The sequence below is a fragment of the Ammospiza nelsoni genome, chromosome 18 (assembly GCF_027579445.1).
Source record: "Ammospiza nelsoni isolate bAmmNel1 chromosome 18, bAmmNel1.pri, whole genome shotgun sequence".
Taxonomy (NCBI): Eukaryota; Metazoa; Chordata; class Aves; order Passeriformes; family Passerellidae; genus Ammospiza; species Ammospiza nelsoni.
The window spans coordinates 11,303,386-11,325,748 of NC_080650.1; the positions used below are offsets into that span (position 1 = coordinate 11,303,386).

The following is a 22,363-nucleotide window of genomic DNA, read 5'->3' on the forward strand; positions in this document are numbered from 1 at the left end:
GGAGGAAGACTTAATCTTGTGTTCCAAAGGGCTGAACCAGACCTTTGGCAGACAGAAGACTTTTTGGTGAAGCCTAAGGCTTATCTCAGTTTATTTACCTGTAAATTAACCATGAACCAAAGTAATCTCTTAGAATACTGCAAAGCTGCTCAGGTTTACAGCTCTTGTTTGATGTTCTTGATGTGCCAGAATTACTTGAATTTTGAATTCAACTTCTGGTACAGACCCAAGTCATTAACAGCTGGATGCTCATTAGTGGGAAACATTGCCTGAAAAACAAAGGGAAGGGTGTGTAAATAAAAACAGCTTCTATTGTCTTTCTGAAGATAGGTGGTTTCTTCAAGTGCTTGTAATTATCCAGAAGGCAGTTGGGTTTCATGACCTCAGTTATGTGAATATTTTCTGCTCAAGAGAGAAGGGGGTTGAGCTTTCTTTATTGTCAATTGCTGCCTCATTTTCTACTGTTGCATTCTATGTAATTTTTTTTAAACATTTTTTGTTTGTTCTCTTACAATTGAAAAGCAAGGTTTTAATAAGTAATCACTATGTGAGCTGAACTATTGGCTCCCAACTTATAGAAGTCATCTATGGTTTAAGGTCTTTGAGGAAAGGTGGATCTTTGAATGGGTGTTGCAGTGTTTATTATCATTAATTTCAGTTCCTCTTAAATGCTGTCCCAGTGGAAATATTTACATGGGCACCTGCTGAGAAACTGGCACAGTGTTGATACTTCCACAAGATGGATTGGTTGTAAAAAACATTATCCAAGTACAGAGGCATCAACTATGTGCTTTGTCTTTGGACTGTGAAATGAATTTCCTCAGTCTTGAAGAGTTTTTGTTTGCTTGGTTTGTTTTTCTTTACAGCTGTGTGTATATATAATGAGATAGATTCTTGAATATATTTTGCAACTCAAAACAAACAAACAAAACCCTTTGTGGCTTCAGGTCCAAGCCTGCAGTGGAACATAGCTGTGTTTTACTATGGCTCTTAGCAGCACTGTAAAGCAATTTAGGAAGGGAGGTATGAAGAGAATGCTCTTCAGAATGTGAAAACAGCCCTGCTGGGTTAGCCCAGAGCTTAGCTGGTCTGGAATGCCACTGGGAGTGACCAAAGCACATGCCTAGGGAGGAATATGAGGACAAGGGAGCATGTCTGCTGCTTCCCCTGGGTACTTCCATTTTCTGTTTTGTAGCTGGAGGACTCTCTGAAGCAGATGTGGTTCAGATTTACAGGTTACCATTGAATGCCCTGAAACACACATGGATTCAGATTTACAGGTTACCATTGAATGCCCTGCTTTGATTTGAGCATATGAACTTCCAGGGTCCAACCAGTTTAGTGTCAAAGCCTTCCTATATCTGAACTGGTCAATATGTGAAGAGCTGTTTGTTCTGCAATGGCCACATGCAGGTGCACTGGCATGAAGTGCAAAGTGATCAGGAGGAGGTACCTGGATAGTGGTGATGGTTGTGTTTCCTTCCATAGCTGACAACAGACACAAGGATGAGAAGTCAGAAGCCAAATATTTGAAGTGATTAGTTCATCCTGCCATAGTTCTGTTTCAAATTTAAAGCATCTCCCAGACACCTGTATACTGCTACATGGATGAAGACAGGTGAAGATAGATAAACATCACTTGGTCCATGTTCCTCTGGTTTGCAGTGCATCAGTCCCTGTGTTAGTGCTGGTAGCTGTGAGATTTGGAATTAGGAACTAAACAGTGCAAGGGAGCCCTGTCTGCTGTGCCAACAGGAACAGAGACCACCACTTTGTTTTATTGCAAAGAGACAAGAGCAATGTACAGCAAGTTGTCAGCTGAGTGATACAGCCACTTTCTGACAATTTCCATAAAGGATGTTTGGTTTTAAGGGATAAATGTATATGGTTATCCAGCTCTGTACATACCTCTGTGTCTTGGCTGAAGCTCTGCACTCCCCTGTCTCTGTAGTGCCAGTCCCAAAGCTAACCAAAATGAAATATTTTTATTTTAGCCTCATATTTCAGCTGTTTCCTGGGGTGGGGAATGCATTGAAATGGTTCACTTTGGTACAGTTCATATCCTTTAGTAAGGAAATGTTCGGAGTTTTTTTAAGTAGGTGATGCAAATGTGAAATGGCAGCTCTGAGGGGAAGCTGTTGTGGGCATTTCTGTGCAAGGCTCACAGTCACACACGTGCACATTTAAAGGTACAATCTTTGTGTGTGTGTGTGTGTGCAGGACATTGGATGTATGAAGTGATGAAATTCTTCATGCTGTATTTTGGCAGTTGTTCTCTCCATTTGGTTTCTAGCACAAAAGCAAAACTCCAGTTTGACTCTAAGTGATGAATAAGTAGCCCTGTAAAGTATATACTGTTAACTCATTTTAATCACAATTCTGCATTTGTCTGTCTTGCTTGCATAATTTGGTGTGAGAAACATCTGACCTTTAGTATTTTGTGAAGATAAGACTCATTTAACCTTGGGCCAGATGGAGACGTGAAAGAGTTTTCAGGATAAACACATTAGTGGACTGATTATGATTAAATATTGGAATCTAATAGAAAGGACAGGGTGAATAAAGAATGAACTGTAATTTGCAATAGGCTCTTTGAAATGATTAATTTGAAAGAATTGTGGGCGATCCTCCATGAGTCTTCAGCAACTGAATCTGTTTCAGTAACTCTGAGGGTAATTATTGCTTTGTACAATTCACTGTGTGAGACTAAAATGCTTATTTTAGTCCTTTTCAGTGCTTACTGAATTGTGAGTACAAGCCTGAACACAGCTGTGATCTTGTGCTTGCTAAAAGCCATATATTGCTAAATATTTATATAAAACTTGAAAACTAAATGCTCAATTCATAGCTCTTTAGAGGAGAACAAAAATTGAAGTGACTTGAGAAGGCAAAAAAATGTTGTGTATTATTACATCTTTGACAAATAATAAAATGGATTTCTCCATTTGTTCCCAGAGCATCTCAGTTAAATATGTGGGAACAAAAGCTCTTGACATTCTGAATAAACCCCATTTTTTCAGTAGTGTTTTTCTTATCAAAGAGTGCTTTGGGTCACTGTACCCACTGCACCATTCTCCCAGATTTCCAAGAAGAGGCACAAAGCTGTGAAGGCTTATGTTAATAACACAGATCATGCACTGAAACCTTGGCTTTGTATAGGGGGTTCTGTGGGTTTAAATAAACACATCACATTTAACCAGAACAGGTTTGTTCAAACAAAATAGAAATGAAGGTGAAAATTAATACACCAACTGCAGGAGCATTCACAGCCTTAATTTTTAACATTGGTCTGAGGAACAGGACTCAGCTTAAAGTAAATGTTACAGGTTCAAGGCATAGTCAGTTTGGCAAAAGTAAAGGTTTTTTAAGTAAAGAAGGAAAAAATTTCAAAGATTCCTTTATTGTTGTAGTTCTTTAAAATTAGTAATAATGTCATATCTGAATTAAAAAAGCTAATTCTGCAAATCCATATTTGTTTTTTTTTTTTACCTTCTAGTTATGTCTGACAGAAGTATTTTTCCATTTCAGAGGCATTCCATAAGTGGGCCAATCTCAGCTTCAAAACCCCTTGCTACACTGACAGACAAAAGACCAAGCTATGCAGAAATTCCTGTTCAAGGTACTGATTCAAGTTCATTTAATTTTTGGTTTTAGCATTGCTATTGATAGTTTTTTAAAAAATTTAGTATCCAAAGCATTATCATGTTAGATACTTTTTATTATCAAAATATCTTAATAGAATCATAGTCTATCTCATGTTTAAGTTCTTTGTACTTGTGCTTCATCACATGTGTGGTGAGTAACAAAGATGCTTTTTTGAATTTCCAGCAGAACCACAATTGCATGTTGATAACTTGGTACCATTCTGACAAGTTTTAGTGTGTGCATAAACTAAGATCACTTGTAAAATCAAGATAAGATAATTTCAGAGACATATCTTGCAGCTGTCCCAGTTAGTAAAAAACCCAACCTCTGGAGTTAAAGGTTTTTTAACCCCCCAAAATGCAACAAAAATGATGGTTGGCATTGTATGGCATGTGAATAATAAAATAAACTAATTAAGCATTGAACCTTCAGCAGCCAGATGAAAAATTGAATGGAATTGAGTGTTGATTTATCTATTTCCCAATATTCCCCTGTTCTGTTAACTTTGTTTTGTCTCTCAAAACACTGTTCACAATGTGCTCTTCCTGTGAGAATGAATGGCTATCATGTGTTGGGTGTAGTTCTCTGATTTATGCCTGCTTTAGGGGCTTTTTGTGTGTAGATGTTTCTCAAGATAATCCCCATATGACTCCAGGCTGAATATTTCCTCTCAATTTGGTATTCCTGAGGTCTGATGTTTTCTAAAGGGTTGGGTTTTTTTGTTTTTTTTTTTTTGTGTAGCACTTCATAAGAGTCTGTATGTGCCAGATTTCCTTCTTGCTTTTGTTGAATCCATATTGAGGCTGTTTGTACAATGCAGCTGCAGTTTTAATTTTAGAAACTTTGATATTTTTAGGAATATTGAAATGCCTTTCCAAGAAGATAATACAGGATTCTTTAATTGTTACAGAGTTCAGGGTAAGACATAAGGGTTAGACATAAGCTTAAACACAAAATGAATGGTATGTTTTACATGGCTTTTGTGGTTTTTTTCAAATCAGTGAATGCAGGAGCAGGACTGTGTTCCAGGAGTGAGGGTGCCAGACAGAATTCTTGTTTGCAGCCATACAGATACATTAAAAATATATCTTTCCAGCAATGTATGAAAATGTCACATTTTCAATTAATAAATGGGGTTCTTAATCCTTGTTTCCATGAGGTTTTATATTCAAATTACTGTCATCTAAGTGTTTCTATGTAGGAGTATGTAAACCTTTTGTTTGCAGTTTTTACTTGAAGGAATATTTCAAATAGCTTTGATTTGTTGCTATAGAAAATTAATTTTATTGTAGTTTTTTTTTTTTACTCATTGGTGTTAGTCAGAACTGATCTTGCAATATGCAAAGGCACATTTTAGACCCTACTGCATGGAGGAAGAAAGGAAAAAATGTGTAATTTTATTTAATAATAAAATGAAAAAAACCCCAAAGCCCAAAAAACGTCAATCCAACAAACCAGAGAGGAGGAAAAAATAAATCACCTAAGGGATAAAGCAAAATCTGCTTAACCATTGAACATTATGAAGGACATATTGAATATTTTTGGCCATGTGCTGAATGGGGGTTCCTTTCCCAGCCCTTTGGTGTAAGAATTGTTTGTGATCAGGGCAAGTGGATTAGCAAGAGGCTTTAGGGCAGAAGGATTCAAGTGTTCATGGTGCATTCCTGGTGCACTTCATTGGCAATGGGCAATTTCAGGGCTTTTCTGTCTCCCAGATAGAATCACCTGCCCTCCCTAAAACAGCCAGACTCAGGCACTGGTGGGCAATATTGGTGACTCAGACCTGAATGTTACATTTGGAACCTGTAGCAAGGATGACTCCCTCCTTTTCCTTTCTCCTTGTGCAGCGCATTTGCTGAGAGCATCCTCCACCATTTGCTGAGAACATCTCCTTTTTGCTTTAGGGCAGAAGGATTCAGGTGTTCATGGTGCATTCCTGGTGCACCTCATTGGCAATGGGCAACTTTAGGGCTCTTCCATCTCCCACCTGCCCTCCCTAAAACAGCCAAACTCGGGCCCTGGTGGGCAATATTGGTGACTCAGACCTGAATGTTACATTTGGAACCTTTAGTAAGGATGACTCCCTCCTTTCTCCTTGTGCAGCACATTTGCTGAGAACATCCTCCACCATTTGCTGAGAACATCTCCTTTTTGCTTTAGGGCAGAAGGATTCAGGGACTCATGGTGCATTCCTGGTGCACCTCACTGGCAATGGGCAACTTTAGGGCTCTTCCATCTCCCACCTGCCCTCCCTAAAACAGCCAAACTCGGGCACTGGTGGGCAATATTGGTGACTCAGACCTGAATGTTACATTTGGAAGCTGTAGTAAGGATGACTCCCTCCTTTCCCTTTCTCCTTGTGCAGAGCATTTGCTGAGAACATCCTCCACCAGCCGCCCGGCGTCTCTGCCCAGGGTCCCTGCCATGGAAAGTGCCAAATCCATTTCAGGTAACACCACAGCTTTCAGGTGTTCAGGAAAATGGGGAACTCTCATTTCAGTCATGTACTTACAGGTCTGCTTTGTGACTGCCATAACCCACAAATATTCTTCAGCACTGCTGGACATTTGATGTTAAGGTTGGATTTTAAAAAAGCCAGACTTGCTATAAATACAAATTTATGCAGAGTGTTAGTTTACTATCAAGCTGTAATACTGATGTCTCAGTATCAGCAGGGGCTTCTAAAACCAAATCTTTATGAATTATAGCACAAATAGTGTAATACTGTGAAAAGGATGCTCTGTAAAATCCCAGCAGAATTGATTTTAAATCAATATTTTTTAAGACCTCTATATTTGAGTAAGTGCTTACAAGTTTTAGATAGTTTTTGTTTGTATAAGAACCCAAACTTCTTGTGTCTGGTATTTATAAATTAATATACTTGCCCCCAGGTCATTAGAAAATAAGTCCCTGTTTTATGTAGAGAGTTGAATCTTTGATTTGCACAAACATGAACAATGGTGATTATTTAAGTATAAAGACAAGCCTCATACTTTTAACTGGAAACTCTTCCATGTATAGAACATGTAACAATTCCAAATTTAGTTTTACAGAGTACAATGCTTGTGCTTTCATTTGAAACAAAAAACTATTTCCTTTGATAAAATGAAGCAAGCTCTGTGGAATGTGGCTGACTGATCTCAGGTCAACACTTGATATTCTTGTTGATGATATTTAATTAATGTCCAGAGCATCACATACATGCCAATTCTTCATTAAAATTAAATGGAAATAAAACAGCTGTCATCTCTAAACTGATTTGGTTTTCTTTTTCCTTAACTACTTGAAGCTTCACAGTGTAATTATATGGACTAGAGGAAAATAAATGTTTTGATGTTAAAATTCCTTCTTATTCATTAAATCCTTCAAATGGGAGTAGTCATATTCCATTAAGATACATCCATCAAACTTTCTTTGCTTCAAAATAAAGGCTTGATCATAAATGTTTCTAGTGCAGTCTAAATCCTTCATATTCCCAGAGTGGAAAGCATCAAGAAGAATATTGACACCTACTATTAGATACAGGTTTCTGTGCTTGGTTTCTGAACAAATGCTTGTCTGAGAGCAAGTTGGGAAGTTTTTGTGTTTCCAAATGATAAATGCCTGGGCAATTCTCCCCTCAGTGTCTCGAAGAAGCAGTGAGGAAATCAAGAGGGACATCAGTGCACCTGATGGAGCATCCCCAGCATCTCTCATGGCAATGGGCACCACCTCCCCACAGCTGTCCCTCTCATCTTCTCCTACAGCATCAGTCACCCCTACAACCAGAAGCAGAATAAGGTAATTAATTAATTAACCCCTTTATTGGGTGTAATTTCACAGCTGTCTGCCTGCATACCTCTAGTATATGATATTGGTACTGAGACTGCAGACCCCACACAACAATGATCTTCAGTAATCTGTAAGAGCTTCAGAAAGGTTTTTCTACAGCTCAGTATTTGTTTTAAAAGTGAGACTAAAAGTTAAGCTTTTTAAAGCTTACAAGTTAATAGCAGACTGTATACTCTACTAGAAAAGCAAGCTAAGTCATGTCACTAAATAATAATAGCAGTTCAAAATAGCACAGAGCCAAATTCAGGAAGGGAGCTTGCAGCACATGGAGCAGATCATGCAGACTGCCTTGGACCCAGGGAGACCATGATAAACCTTAACTTCTGTAATCCCAGCTGAAGACAAAAAGCAGCATGCCCAGATCTTAATCCCAGACACTGACAGGTCTTTTTAATGACCATGAGTGAGTGGGCCTGGGTTTTTTGGTCTCACAGATGGAGTCATAGTGCAAGTCTGAGCAACAAATGGCCAGACAACCTCCTTTGATTAGTAAGAGAAAAGATAAGTCTGTGGTAAATTTAAAACTTTTCCTCTCTGGTGTGTTATCAGTCAGAGGACTTCAAAGTATTTAATCCTCACGTTATCCAAGTGAAGTATGTCCTCAGCTCTGCTTCATAGATTGGGAAATTTGCAGACAAAGGTTAAATAACTCTGTCAAGACCATTTCTCACAGAGCTTCCTGACAAAGCTTTTGTACAGCAGAAGTATTAAACTCTTAATGTTCAGAGACACTTGTAATATATATAAAATTCTAAGATATTTACAGCTGTGGGTGCTTTTGAAAGTGATTTTTCTGAAATCAACTGAGACAGGCCTCAGTGCCACCTTCCTTTTATTGTGCACAAATTAAACTGAGTTTAATTGTGGGAACTTTACTACTAGCAATTAATGTGTATGTTAGCACCTAAATTTAAACTGAGTACATCCAGTAATAAGTTTGAAACACCTGTGTATGAACTTTCAACTGGTTACATTGAGTTGTGTTGGTGTCAGTCTGCAGACTGGAGCAAGCAGTGTGGCATTCCAGGGTGAAACTGGACAGTTGTAATTATGAAATCATTACTGTGCTCCCAACCATTGCCTGCAGTGCTACAAGAGACTTAATGGGCTGTGAGCAGTGGGTGTGTGGTGATGAGTGTGGCCTTGTGGTTTGTCACATGAGCAGATTTCTCTGTTTTCCCCTACCTTTTTCTTAAAGTTATTGGAAGATAAACAGTTATTGGTGTAATTCACTAGAACAAATACCTGCAGTTCCCTGTTCTGGGTGAAACTTCATTGGCTCTTTGATTTGAAATGCAGTTGACCTAATATGTGAACATGTAAGATTTGTATGTCAAACCATTTCTCATTGTCTCCATACAACTTAATGCTAATTTATTTTCTTCAGCAGTGTTTTCATAGCTGTGAGAACCTGATATAAACCATGTGCTCTTGCTGGAATTTGAGAACAGGCTGTACAGCTCCCTCTTGGCTAAACAGTATGTTTAGCATAAAGAGAGAAGGATATTTTTATTTGAGTTCTATTGTTGCCCCAGATCTCTGTTCTTCAGTTCTCAAAGTGTTGCATAACCCTCATTATAGATTGAATATGCAATCCCATTGTTACTTGTTTCAATCACCAAAGGAAAAAATCACCAGTGTAAGTTGTTGATATTTGTACTGATTTAAGTACAGAATTTCTTGAAGCATCGTTCTGGCTGTGTGGTGCCTATGAAGTTTAAGTACAGTGACCTGTTCAGATAATTTATTTCACATTTTAAATATGCAATTATTGACTTCCTTTTCGTGTTAAATCAAGATGAGCAGTTAGGTTTGAAGGCTCAGCATCAAAGATAGCAGTTACTGTTTTGTGTTTACTGTCCTGTTGGGCATAAATTTTCATGGATATTTCAGCTGTTATCTCTAAGTAACTTGGAGATCCTGCCCATCCATATGTCAGTGAAGACTGGCCAAGAAATCTGCAATACATGTATTTGAGATTAGTGCCTTAAAACATTTCCTTGTCTGTTGGGCCATGTTCTCTTTTGTGCATTGACCAAGAGATGTTGGTGCATGGAATAGTCTCTGGTGTTCTGTTTATAGCAGGCACACAGGAAGATATTCACATTCCATGGATGCTTTCTTTCCCTTAGCAGGAGCTGGAGAGTTGCTACCTGAAATCTGCAGCAGAGAATCCACTGGTGCTATTATTTACTTCCACATTCCACCCCTCTCTCCAGTCACCATATGGGCTGTAAAGACCAAAGAGTTGAAGATTTGAGAGTGAATGTATACAATCCCTGTGTCTTTTGGGAAATATTCAGAAAGAGTAGCTTAGGGTATAATTTCTGTCTATTTTGTGAAAACTTTGCTTATTCAAATCTGAGCACCTATTGGTTTGACCACAGCATCCCAAAAAACTTAATTCCTTTTCAAACCAGGACACTCAGATAAAACTCTTTAAAAATGGCAGATAGGGAAGTCTTTGCAGTTCACTGACATCTATCTTATTTTAATTTTCCAAATGGAGATTATTAAAAACAAGAACAATTGCTGTAACACTTCCTGTGTGGTAACTAATATCCACAATGGTGTTGTACTTGCTCTTTTTGTCAAAGACTGTTCATTATAATATGTATAGAAATACTGAGTCATGTAGCCAGGCCACTAAAGTATTAGCCTTTATAATATATACTTTTTTAATCTAAGAATTATTTTCTGAATCCTGGTAAAGAGATGCTTGTAATGTAAGGCTCATGAAAAAGTGGCCAACTTAGTTAGGTTGTTCTTTTCTTCCTCAAACTTTTCTTAAGGAAAAAATTACTTAAGATAGCTTGACAAACTGGAATTGAAATTAATTGACTGCTTTTATTGTGCTAATACATCAAATGGCAGATCAGCCTACACAGATCTCCCCCTTCTTTTTTGAGAACTCCAGGTCTCAGGCAAGTATTCTGTTAATAACACCGTGCTGCTCAAATGCAAACTTGTTGTTTCAAGGTGACATTTGTAATCAGCCATGAGATGCAAAAGAGATAGCATCAGTTTATATCCTTTCTAAATAAGAAATAAAGTCACTTGAGTTAGCTTAATGGTTCAGGCTGCAACTTAATATGTTGTGAGTTTAATTTTTCAAGCTCTTAGAAAGAAATATCATTGAGGTGGAAAGATCTAATAAAAAAAGCTTAAAGGAAAAAGAAGGATGATTTGCTAATTAAAGAATTACTCCTAACTAACTCAAAAGTCTTTTGCAGGTATTCTTGTGTGTTCTGTTTTTCAGTCATAAGTGCTGTATCCTGCTTCTTCCAGTGTGCCAAGAATTTGTCCTTCTATTTGAGCCTTTGTAAATACCTATTTCTGTTGTGTTACAAGCTCTTCTGGCCTTGTTCCTAGGGAAGAGAGGAAAGATCCCTTGTCTGCCCTGGCAAGAGAATATGGAGGCTCCAAGAGGAATGCCCTGCTGAAGTGGTGCCAGAAGAAAACAGAGGGCTACCAGGTACCTGCAGAGCTGGGTGTTCAGTGGCTGCAGGCAGTGGAGCCTGCCCGTGGCACAAACCAGGCTGCTCCACACCTGACTGCATGGGCTGAGTGCCCTGGCATGTCCTGTACCCTCCCCTGGGAACGGGGGCTCCAGCAGCAGCAGCTCCTCAGTCACTGCTCCACAGCTTGGTCTGAAGGGACAGCTGCCCTCCCTCTGAGGCACTTGAAATCAGCCTTGCACTTGTGAAACTGGAGCTGAAACTTTATCAACTGAATGTTTAAGTGACTGTTTCCCAAATGCAGCTAGAGTACCATTTCTCAGATTTCAGATATTTACTTTTTATAGGTAATTATCATAGGGTTTTCTTTGGATCTTTGACTCCCATTTGGCCTCTTAGGGAGTTTGTTTTGTGAAGGTGCCATTGTCTTGCATTTTGAACTTGGCTTTCCACTGTGGTTGCAGATTTCTTTTTTTTTTCACTTGGTCCAAATGTTATCAGAAGCCAAAAGAACTAACAAGATAACTGTCCAGAGTTCTCCTGATTACATTATTTTTTCAAAAGAATAGTGGCTTCAGCAAACTAAACCAGGATGTTAATAGTCTGACCGTGATGTATTTGTTTGGTTAACTTGTATTGAAAGTGTTTGGAGTTCCCAACACAATCCTCAGTTTAAGAACTTTACTCTTTCCATGACTTGAGGCTCACAATGCAGGAGGAAGTTGAGAGCCACATAACAGGATGGTGGCCCATCCATAGGAAAAGTGCTCCTCCAGCACAATGGGCAGGCTGGGATATAACCCTCCCCCTCTTCCTGTGCACGTCTGATACTCAGCTGTGCTATTTCTGAGGAGAAGCAGCTTTGTGGAAAGAGCCTTTCTCCTTCCCCACATTTTAAAAAAGGCAGGATGTTACATTGCTTTATAAATCCTCAAACTAAGTGCAAAAATATTTTCCCATATTGTCTTGAAATGAAAGATGAATGTGACAGCTTCGTTAATCTGGTTAGGAAAAGTGATAGAAATTATTCCAAACTTTTCACTCTCTAGTTGTGTGCACATTGAAGAATACACTTCTGATTCTACAGATTGCTGCTTCTAATTCCTGGAGTTTCATAAACACTGCTCAAAGGATAACTTTTGATACTTTCTGTACTTGCTTCAGAACCTGCAGCATGGTGCTGAGAAAGCACAGGGCATCTGCAGAGCCACTGCAATGCCTTCATTGAAATTGTGAGATAGTATCAGGAGGTTATATTAAGTAGTTCTGGGACAAGAATGGCTTTTGCTTTAGGCACACTCATTTTTCATTTCTTTGTTGTACAGAGTTTGATTATTTTCAGCATCCCCTGAAATTCAGTTCTGCTTGAACACTGTGTTGGTGGTATTCTAATGTTTTAAACATACCCAGCAGTGTATTCATTGTGAACAGTGCTTATCCAGATTTCTGGCATCTCAATGTTATCAATAATAGATAAGGATCTTTTTCTTTTTTTATTTTCAATGAATCTCTGCTTCATTTAATTTTATTTTAAAACTATATGTGTTCAAAACTGCCAAACAGGAGACAAGCATCAGGGTAATGAATATCTCCCTTCCTCATTCAGTCCTGCTGAAGGTACTCAGCTCTTCTTCCTTCCCTGTCCTGCAAGCATGGACATCCTCTTTCCCTCCAGCTCTTCCTGGTATCTCACACTCTGCCACAGCTCCCTTTTCTCCCCAGCATTTCCTATCATCAGAACTTCTACTTTTCCTCTGTCCCACTGTTGTTTTATTGCTTTAGCACCTGGGTGAGGGCCAGCATGAGCTTTCTGAGCTGCAGGGACATGCTCCTCTGTCTCTGAGCTGCTGCAGGAGCCTCACAGAACACAAGTCCCAAATATCCCAGCCTTCTCCTCTAGGAAGAGCAGTAGATCCCTTCTATCCAGTCACCAATTTCTATCCAATATTAGCTGTAAATGTGGCAGGCTAAAGGAAGGATACTCCTAGATGGAGTCTGTAACCAGTTCTAAAATGACCTGGGAGATTGTAACCATCATTGGAAACAAGCAAAAGAAAAGAAAGGATTAGAAACCTTTTGTTTCAGAATAATTCTTTTCTTACTTTTGTCCTATTCGTATTAAACTACCAATCCTTAGGTAAAGCCCTGTTAGCCAGTATTTTTCAAGATGTGTTTAAATCACAACTGATCCATGCACTGCCAACAATAATCACTTTTTTGGTCTTGTTTCCTCCCTCTCACCTGGAGGTGTAGGTCTTTATGCATTAATGTATGTAAGGTATTTATAGAAAATTATTTCAGCTGTTGATGTTTCACAGGGAAGATGGAGCCATGCACCTTGAGTTAAAGCTCCTTTTCTAACAGACATGTTTGCTTCTGGCATTGTTTTGCTTTTTATCTCTGGTGTTATATTTCACACTGGATAGTAGAAAGTAGATAATGAATACTAAAAAATAGTAATCACACAAGTAACCAGATAGATCTTAATTTCTAGATTTTTTTTGAAGGTGTTCAGAGTTCTAGGTGAGCTGCCAGTGGTTTAGCCTGTTAAACACCAGGTGTGGTGGAGTTGATTAATCCTTATCAGCAGGGGAAACTACTGCTGATATTTATATTATTTAATAAAATTAATTTCTCTTCTTTAAAGAGAAAAAACAAAAAAAAAAAAAAACCCACACCAAATTCTGTCCTGTTTCAAAGACAGAAGGTTTCCTTTACTCACAAGATACTTGGGGAGAATACAGCCCTACAGAATTGTCTGGTACAACTGGTATGGGTTTTTTGCCAGCTTAAGTAAAATGGAAGAGCAATAACTCCTGCTTTCCAATCCCTTCTAGAAAATTGCTTTCAAGCTTTTGATTAAAAGTTTTAAGTCCTTATTTCTGCTTTAGAAACTTGAAACTTTGTGAATGCTAAATAATTCAAATATGATAGTGTGGTGAAGCTCTTAATTTCAGTCCATTATAGTGGAATAAACCCTGTTAAAAAACCTTGTAAATTACTTCATAGTACACTTTTCTTGGTTTATTCAAGCAAATTTGGAGGGGAATAAATGAATAGTCACCTTTAAATGTAGTTGTTAATATTTAACTGTGTTCCAAATGTTTTTTCAAAACCTCAGTAAAAAAAAATCAGGTTGATACAGCCAAAGAAAATAAGAGAATTTACTGGTGTAAAAACCTGAATGAGTACATCTCTTACAATATTGTAGCTTTTGCCATGCTGCCTGAATGCTGTTTGCAGGCAGGATTTCTCCTTGGAGCTCAGTTTGGAGGATGGTGACCTGCAGAAGGTCAGTGCAGGACTAGCAGAGGCAGGTTCTGAATTAATTCCACCCTGAGCCTGTTCAGTCCTGGCACAATTGCACACCCAGATTACTGAGCTGCATTGTGCTCTGGCCTGAGCAGATCTCTGAGCCTTCAGAGAGGAGAGCTGCTCTCAAGATAAGCTTTTGAATAAAAGAGGAGCAAATCACCTTTAGTTTTCAGATCCACAGGCACAAAATAGTTGAAATTTTATTGTGTGTTAGCTGTGCTCAGGATCTGACACTGCTGCACAGCACAGAGCCAAGTGCTGCATTTTTCAGAGGAAAGAATCCTCCTGGCTCCTCTGAAATATGTGCACTGTCATAAAACTGTCATAAATTCCAGATATCTTCAAAGCATAAAGTAATCCCATCCAGCTGTTAGGGAGCATTTACCCTGGCTGGAGCACAGCTACTTTCATTTTGAGTGCACAGCTAATAAAAGTCCCCAAAAGGATGTGAGCATGCATGTTTCATGTTAAAAGAGGACTAACAAACAGGATACACACACACATCCTTACCCATTCTTATCTCCACCAGTATTTCCATTTATTTTCCATTTTTGTCAGCGTTCTGAAAGATAATTCACTTCCAGAAGTCTGGCACCAAAAAAAGCAATTAACAAAATTGCTATAAGAATAGACTAATTTTTTTTAAAAAAAACTTTCTTTAAGATTTACACACTTTCTAGGTACAGATACACTTAGTGTAGCCATGTAGTACTTGTCCTCTATTTCATGCAGTGTTGATTTCTGGAAAGACTTTTGCTGCAAGGACCTAATTTTTACCTCCTGTACAGATCAAAGCTACATGTCTTACAAGGAATTGAATGCTGTGCTCAATGCACCTTGGAATCAAGCAATGCTTTTTTTTTTGTGCTTGGGCCATAAGTGTAGAATAACAAAATTGGAAGTAAAAAATGGTTCAGATTCCTTTTTTTTTAAACTTATCAACACTGAGCTAGGCCATATTCTATTCAAAGTGCTATATTGATTTTAAAAATGCACAAGAAAAGGACATGAGTGTGCTTATGTAAGCCTGTGTTCAAATACTGACTCCAGGGTGTGCATTCTGTGCTGTCTGGTTGATTCATCAGAGCAGTCAGGATGCCAAAACACTTCTCTCCTTGGTTTAAGCTGATGCTTTAGCCAAAAATCATTGAGTTATGGAAAGACATGCTTCCTTTTTTTGTTTGGATTGGATTGTGATACAAGGGAAATGTCAACTTGTTAGACTTAATTATGACAACATTTAGAATAAATTATGAAGCTGTCTGTACCTCTAAGTATTTCAGACATTAATGTCTGAAGCTATTACTGGATTTTGTGAGAATGACTGTTTCTTTTATGGTTCTTCTTTATGCCCAAAGTGAAAAATAACATGTGTTTGGTATGGAAAGAAACATTACCAGTCAGTGTTTAAGGGTTTTGATGGTCTATATTTGCCATTTACTGCCTTTCCAGAAGCTGGCATTGAAGAGGCAGTAGCTGGGACTGCTGCTAAGTCTATTCCAGAAATATTTTCATGTTCTCACCCACTGCCAGGAGCAGATAGGCACAGCTTTATTCCATGATTTGAGAGTCAGTGAATCCTGATTCAATGGAGTTGTAGTTAACCTTTGTAATCTTCTGTAATGGATACTATTTTCTTTTGTGGATATATCTTTAAAAGCTTTTAAAAGCATTTTACTAGTAATTTTCTGCCATGGGAAGAAGTCTGCCAAGCTCTGCACACTTAAACTTCAAATCTTGTTTTAAGGCTTTAATATATTATAGCACAGAATCATATTAATGGCTTTGTTTTCTCAACCCACTTATTTAATTACTAATGCAACAGAGACATAGACACATGCTTTTATTTTCTTCATGTCCTGACTCTTTTGAGAGCCAAACCAAATTTGCATAGGGGAATCTCTTCTCCTTGTGCACAACAAGGGTGGAGAAATGGCTGCTGTGCAGGATGCTGCTCTGCTGGAGTTCTGATGTCCACAGTTCAAGGAGATTGAAGCTGGGGATATGTCTGAAAAAGTGATCAAAATTGCTTTGTTCTTAATTTGTAGCTGCAAGTTAGAAACCATGCTTTCTGTAGTTGGGTTTCTTGATGTTTGTGGGGTTTTTAGCTGTGGAAGTTTTCTGGGAGGATAAAAAAATTAAAGAGTTACTGGGTTATAATAGTTAACATCTGTTTCTTGGTTTTTTAAGAAAAAGTATTTTCACTGACTTTAGATCCTCTATTAATTTAGAATTATTGCAAAAATCAATAGGAGAAAATTTTAAAATTAGCAGTATGATGGGTAAAACCACTTGAAAATGGTGAGTTTTAGAAAAGCCATAGGTTTGCAGAGATTGATGTTCTACAAAGTTCAGTCTGTTAAGCAGTATAGAAAGTTTCATGGGGAATACTGTTTTTAGTCTTTTCTATGTGAGCTCAAGGGAATCCTCATTTTGTGGTGGCTGCTCCTGCTCTGCAGTTTCCAGTTCAGGAGTCCTGCTTGAAATGCTGCTTGGTTGTGGATCTACCAGGTTGTTCTAGTACCATCTATTTTTCACTTGATATTTTTATGTTCTGTCTCCAGAAAGTCTTACAAATTTGTAACTCTGTTGTTTACTCCTGGTTGGAAAGTGTCTTCCACAGATCTTTTTATGACAATGGTCTGCTGCTTAACTTTTGTAAAAATCACCTATTTAAAAACCATCTGCCCCAAACACAGAGGTGGCTTCGCTGCCATCCTACCCATTAATCATTAATAGACAAAGAATGATAAATGCCCTTCTAGTTCATTTATCTCCAGAAAAGCTTTTTCCTCATTTGACAATTTATCTGAAAGTATGTCCTTGAGTTGCTTTAATACTTTGTGGTCTGAAATGTCTTGAAGAATAATTCTAGATTAGATTCCAGCAGAATTCTCTTAATAGAGCCAATTACTTAATAAAAGCAGTAACAAAGAAGAAATTATGGCAGAGATTTTAGATTGATGTTCTGTTTACCATCAATTCTTTGAGAAATAAGGGCTTAATGCAAGATTGATTTCATTATACTGACCAAGCTTTTTCAAAAAAACCACAAGTAGTTAAAAGCATTTAGGAAATAAAATTTGCCGTATTTAAATGTGCCAGTTATGTGCTCAAAGCCCTACATGAAAAATTAAATTTTCAGTTTAAATGACAATCTGTCCCCTTTCTAGATTTGTTTTTACTGTCTGGCCAATATTATACTTCTTTTAGTCTGAGAGGTAATAATAATTCATAATGCTTAGAGCAATTGGAAACAGAAACCAGTCCCTTTTAATTGTTTCCTTCCGTTGTATTTAATTCAGCTTCTCTGGATACATTAAAATTCTTGGATGATAGGCTTGCTTTCTGCTTGTTGTCTTAATAATAAAAGCTGGACCCTACAAGATGATTTAGAAAAATGGGGTATTTTGAGTTTGGTTTTGTTTGAGAACCAACCAAATGTGTAGGTGTACTTTGAGTGGCCTTTTTCATCCCAGTGTTTATATTAAAAAATCAGCATTCTATGGATACTTACTAATATTAAAGTGAAGTTTTTAGTTTGTACAATTGTAATGTTGAAGAGAAGACTTTCGCTTGTTGTAATTTCATTGTGGCAATGCCAGTGTACATCTTTCTCCTCCCCTTCCCACATCACTTGCTCATCTCAGGGAAAGAGGGAGAACATTTCAGCCAAGAGGGGAAAACCAGGTTTGAGTTTTTCTCCCTCAGTGGATTGTAGAGCAAAGCACACAGGATCATTCACACCTGATTTTTACAGCTAGCTTGCCACACAAGTCTGTGACAGAAAAAGCCCCTCTCCTGCCTTTATCTTACTGACACAGATGTGAGCCTGAGGCCTTATTGGGTACAGGGTAGGAGAAGAGAGCTTCCCAAATAGTGACTTCTGTAAATTGACACATGTAGAAATTTATTTGCTTTAACAATCTGACATTTTCCCCTTTTTTTTCCTTAAAACCTCATCCTATGTGTTGCATATGCTTCCTTAATTTAAGTAACATTTAGAAAGCTTTAACCATGCATTAATTTAAATCCAATTTCCTGTCTCTCTTGAGGAAAAAAAAGAGAGTGCTTTTTTTTTTTTCCTCCCTTTATTTTTTCCCTTTTGGTGTTGAGTTTTCCCAGCCTGTGGCTGGAGGAAGCTGTGAGCAGAGCAGTTCCCACAGCCCGGGGGGCTCCGCTGTGAGCCCCAGCACGTACACTGAGCCCCAGCCCGGGGCCACTGCACAGCACAGGGGCTGGAGCTGGGCAGGAAACCCAGATTTCCCTCACATTCTTCTAGAAATTGCCCAGACTTTTGTTTTTTTCCTCTGTCAGAGGAGGTTGTGGCTGTTGTTCATTTGAAGTCCAAGTGGCCTGGGCTGCCTGGCACAGAGCGCTGGCTCGGGGTGGAGTTCCCTGCCTTAGCAATAACCACTTTCAGTGTCCTGTCCAAAACAGCTGATGATGATGATGATAACTAAATTACTGTCAGGTGAAAGGCTGGCTCAGGTGATTGTGATCCTGCACTTCTGTCACTGGAGGTTTTAGTTTCTGCTGTTAAAACTTTGAAAACTAAGTAAAGTTCTGTGTAGCATTTACGTTTTTGAAAAAATTCTTTCACTTAGGATTTTTTTCCTGGGAAACTGAGAAGCCTCAGAGAAAAGGAAAACAATTCTTATATCGTTTGCTTCTCTTGTATTTTGCTCGTTTGGAATGTGTTTAGAGATTTTTTACCCAAAGGTGATTGTTTCATTAAATTCTGGTGTGAGTTGCTTTGACTGATTGGCCAGCCTGTTTTGAGACTCTAAAAAGAGTTACAAGTTCTTATTATTATCTTTTTAACATTGAGTAAATATCTTTTCTGTATTCTTTAGCATAGTTTAGTATAGTATTCTTTAATATAATATAGTATCATAAAGTAATAAATTAGCCTTCTGTGAACATGGAGTCAGATGCATCATTCCTGCCTTCATTGGGGCATTTCCCTGCAAATACAATACTTCTGCTTGAGCTCAGTTAAGTGGGTTAGATATTAAAGCATATTTATATTTCTCTATGAGAGTGTAAAAGAGATATGATATATTGTTGTTACTGGTTGTTTCCTAATTAAAGTTTAAACTGACTGCTATCCACTTAGCCTCTCTAACATTGTTTGACTGCCAACAGCCAAATATACACTCATTTAAAAGGTCACTGAGGCATCTTGTTCATAACTCTTTTGGACTGGGCTGACTCTCCAATAATTTATACAGTCTCAGGAGATGCATTTACCAGTGCCACTGAGTTTCCTACGGGAACTAAAAGATCAAGAGTGCAAGACAGCAGTTTTCAATTTCAGTTTCAATCCCAAAGATTCTCTGCTACTGTCAGCACTAAATCTGCTGGAACATCTTTATTTCCAAATGAAAGTTAACTTTTGCTTGTCTTCTTGTTCTCATCAGTTTCTATAGAGAAATGGTTTGTTTAAAAGAGAAAATACTTTCCCTCATCAATTAGAAATTTTGTCTGGATATGAATGTCGTAGAAGGAGAAAATAGAATGAACATGAGCAGAGATAGGAGCACATTGTCTGATCAGGGATTTGGGGTACAAGTCTTTGACTCATTTGCTTTTCTGTCTTGGGGATGTGCTGTAACATCAGGGTGGGCAGCAGGATGGAGCTGTGGGACACCTGGTGCAGGTACAGCTGTTCATCCTCTGGATCCTGGGGATGGAAACACTTCCATGGGTGTTACACTAGGTTTGGGTTTCAGTTGGTTTTGTTTAATCCAGTTTGATTTGGCTGTTTGTTTCAATAGAAACACCAATTTAGTATTTAGTGAATCTCTGGCCCTCACAAAAATGTCTTATTCCCATGCCTTTGAAGTACTGAGTGAAACTTCCACTTTTAAATTTGTGTTTGTGGTACAGTTGTACCAAATCCATTACTTTCTGTAGCACAACATTTTACAGCTTTTAACACACACTCAAGCACACATTTTGCACTTTTTTTGAAGGAGGACTTAAGATTAGCAGAAATTAATATATAAAATAACTGACTTTCTTACCACTACATTATTTTGTTTTCCTCTGGTAGTAGTGCAGTTCTTACCACAAAACTTTGATACTGGGCTGTCCACTTTCTCTGCCAATTTCTTTGAAGGTATTAAAAAGAAGTATTGATCAATTGGTAGCATGTAATAATTGTTAGATTACAATTGTAATATTGCTTCTATTTTTGTTTTCCTTCAAGAATATTGACATCACAAACTTCAGCAGCAGCTGGAATGATGGCCTGGCTTTCTGTGCAGTCCTCCACACTTACCTCCCAGCCCATATTCCCTATCAAGAGCTGAACAGCCAGGACAAGGTAAGACATTAAAAATCCCATTCCCAGGACTGCACTGCTTTGGTTGACATGAGTTAATAAAGACCAGTGAACTAATCTGAGTTCTAAAATCCCCAGTGTTACTAGGATTTCCATAAATCTCTTTGTATTCTGGTCTGCCACGGTTCCTACCTGCTGATTAGCCCAGGGTGTACAATCAATGATAATAGATCCTAAAAACAAAATATTATTTCATTAATGCATGAAGAGATTTTTTTTATTTATTCTTTTCAGAGAATAAATAATCTCTTCGTTAGCATTTTATAACTCAGCTGTTCTTCACTGACAATGATATTCAGCATTATCTTCTGAACAGGCAATTGATAATTTTTTTTATAAATTTTTGGATGATATTAAAACGCATTCATTCCTATGGCTCTTTAAAATTACTGTAGTCTAATTATATACTCCATTTGAAGTTTAAGTAGTAGCATTATTATGAACATTAAGACCATTTTGTTGTGTTTGAAATAGTGTTTCCTTGTTTTCTAACATGTTTTTATATCTCATGCAGAGAAGAAATTTCACTTTGGCTTTTCAGGCAGCTGAAAGTGTTGGCATCAAATCTACTCTGGTAAGATTTAAATGTATATTGAATTAATTATGACCCACTTATAAAATCCAAATAACTCCATTTTGTAGTTTCAAAAGATCTGGATGTTTATACTTAAAAATAGCAGCAGGTGAGCTCAGCTAGAGGTTATTGCACTAAATAATGACTGAACTGCAGACTGGTTAAGCTTTAAAAGGAAGGTTCACCAACACTTATCTCCCAATATGAAAATAAATATTAATGACAGCAGTGGATTTTTTTGAGAATAATTTGAGAATAAGATTTCAATAATCCATTAAATCTGTCCTGTCTCTGACCTACTTCTAAATTATTCAGGATTTTTGAACTCTGGAGCTACAAATCAAGCAATGTAATTTGTTCCTTTTTCTCAGTGTAGTGTGAGTTGAGATTTGCCTCTTAAGGTTAGACTTTTGTCATCATTGCAAATAGTTGTAAGGTTTTTTCAGTGATGGTTTAAAAGTTGTCTTACACAAATGTCACAATAAAAGAATTAGTTTTCAGCAGTAGAGTGTTTACTAGAACGGGAGTACTTCTGAAGGTGTGGAGTTGGGAGTATCCAAACCCTTGTGAGTGATCACAAAAACTCAGCTGAAATGGCCACTATCAGAAATGAGATTTAAGTGATACTTCTGCAACCTAAGTTCTAACAAAGCTGCCATAGTTAGCAACTAACAGTACAACAGAGTTTTTAAAAATAACACTTTCCTTGATCCTTATCAGTGCTTTTACCCCCCAGCATTGTGTTTGCTGACAATGGCAGTGCAGCTCCTGGGCTTTCCTACTTTGACTTTGGCACTGACTTGAGATGTGGAAGTTTTTTACCAAGTGCTGATGTAAGAATGAGATAGTGGAAAATAACTACAGAAATTCTTGCATAACTCAGCCTTAGTCCAAATGGTTGCTGTCTGCCCTTCCTTTTTGTGATGTACTTCATTAGAGAGACTCCAAACAGGCAAATTGAATGGAATTCAGTCTAGTGCAAATTGCATCCATCTGAAGAAGTTAGTAGCTATTTGCATACTTGCACTTTGTGTGATGTGGAGGTTTGTGCATTTTTTCTCATCCATATTACATGAGTGAGGGGCTAAGAAGGGTGTGAAACCTGCTGTATGTAAACAGGAGGAATGCAAGTAGAAGTTACTCATTCCCTGAAGATGTTCAGCTAAAAGAACTCACAACTTCTTTTTTGAG

The 22,363-nt window shown here is 37.9% G+C and overlaps 1 protein-coding gene across 2 annotated transcripts in view; it reads left to right on the plus strand.

The window, feature by feature from the left end:
• SPECC1L (sperm antigen with calponin homology and coiled-coil domains 1 like) overlaps positions 1 to 22,363 on the plus strand; it is a 60,877-nt gene that overhangs the window by 34,635 nt on the left and 3,879 nt on the right. For both annotated transcript variants that reach the window (XM_059484987.1, XM_059484988.1), the window contains 6 exons: positions 3,529 to 3,619; positions 6,011 to 6,094; positions 7,269 to 7,425; positions 10,849 to 10,951; positions 20,464 to 20,580; positions 21,113 to 21,172. In XM_059484987.1, the coding sequence (XP_059340970.1) occupies positions 3,529 to 3,619; positions 6,011 to 6,094; positions 7,269 to 7,425; positions 10,849 to 10,951; positions 20,464 to 20,580; positions 21,113 to 21,172 (612 nt within the window). The remainder of the gene's footprint in view (positions 1 to 3,528; positions 3,620 to 6,010; positions 6,095 to 7,268; positions 7,426 to 10,848; positions 10,952 to 20,463; positions 20,581 to 21,112; positions 21,173 to 22,363) is intronic.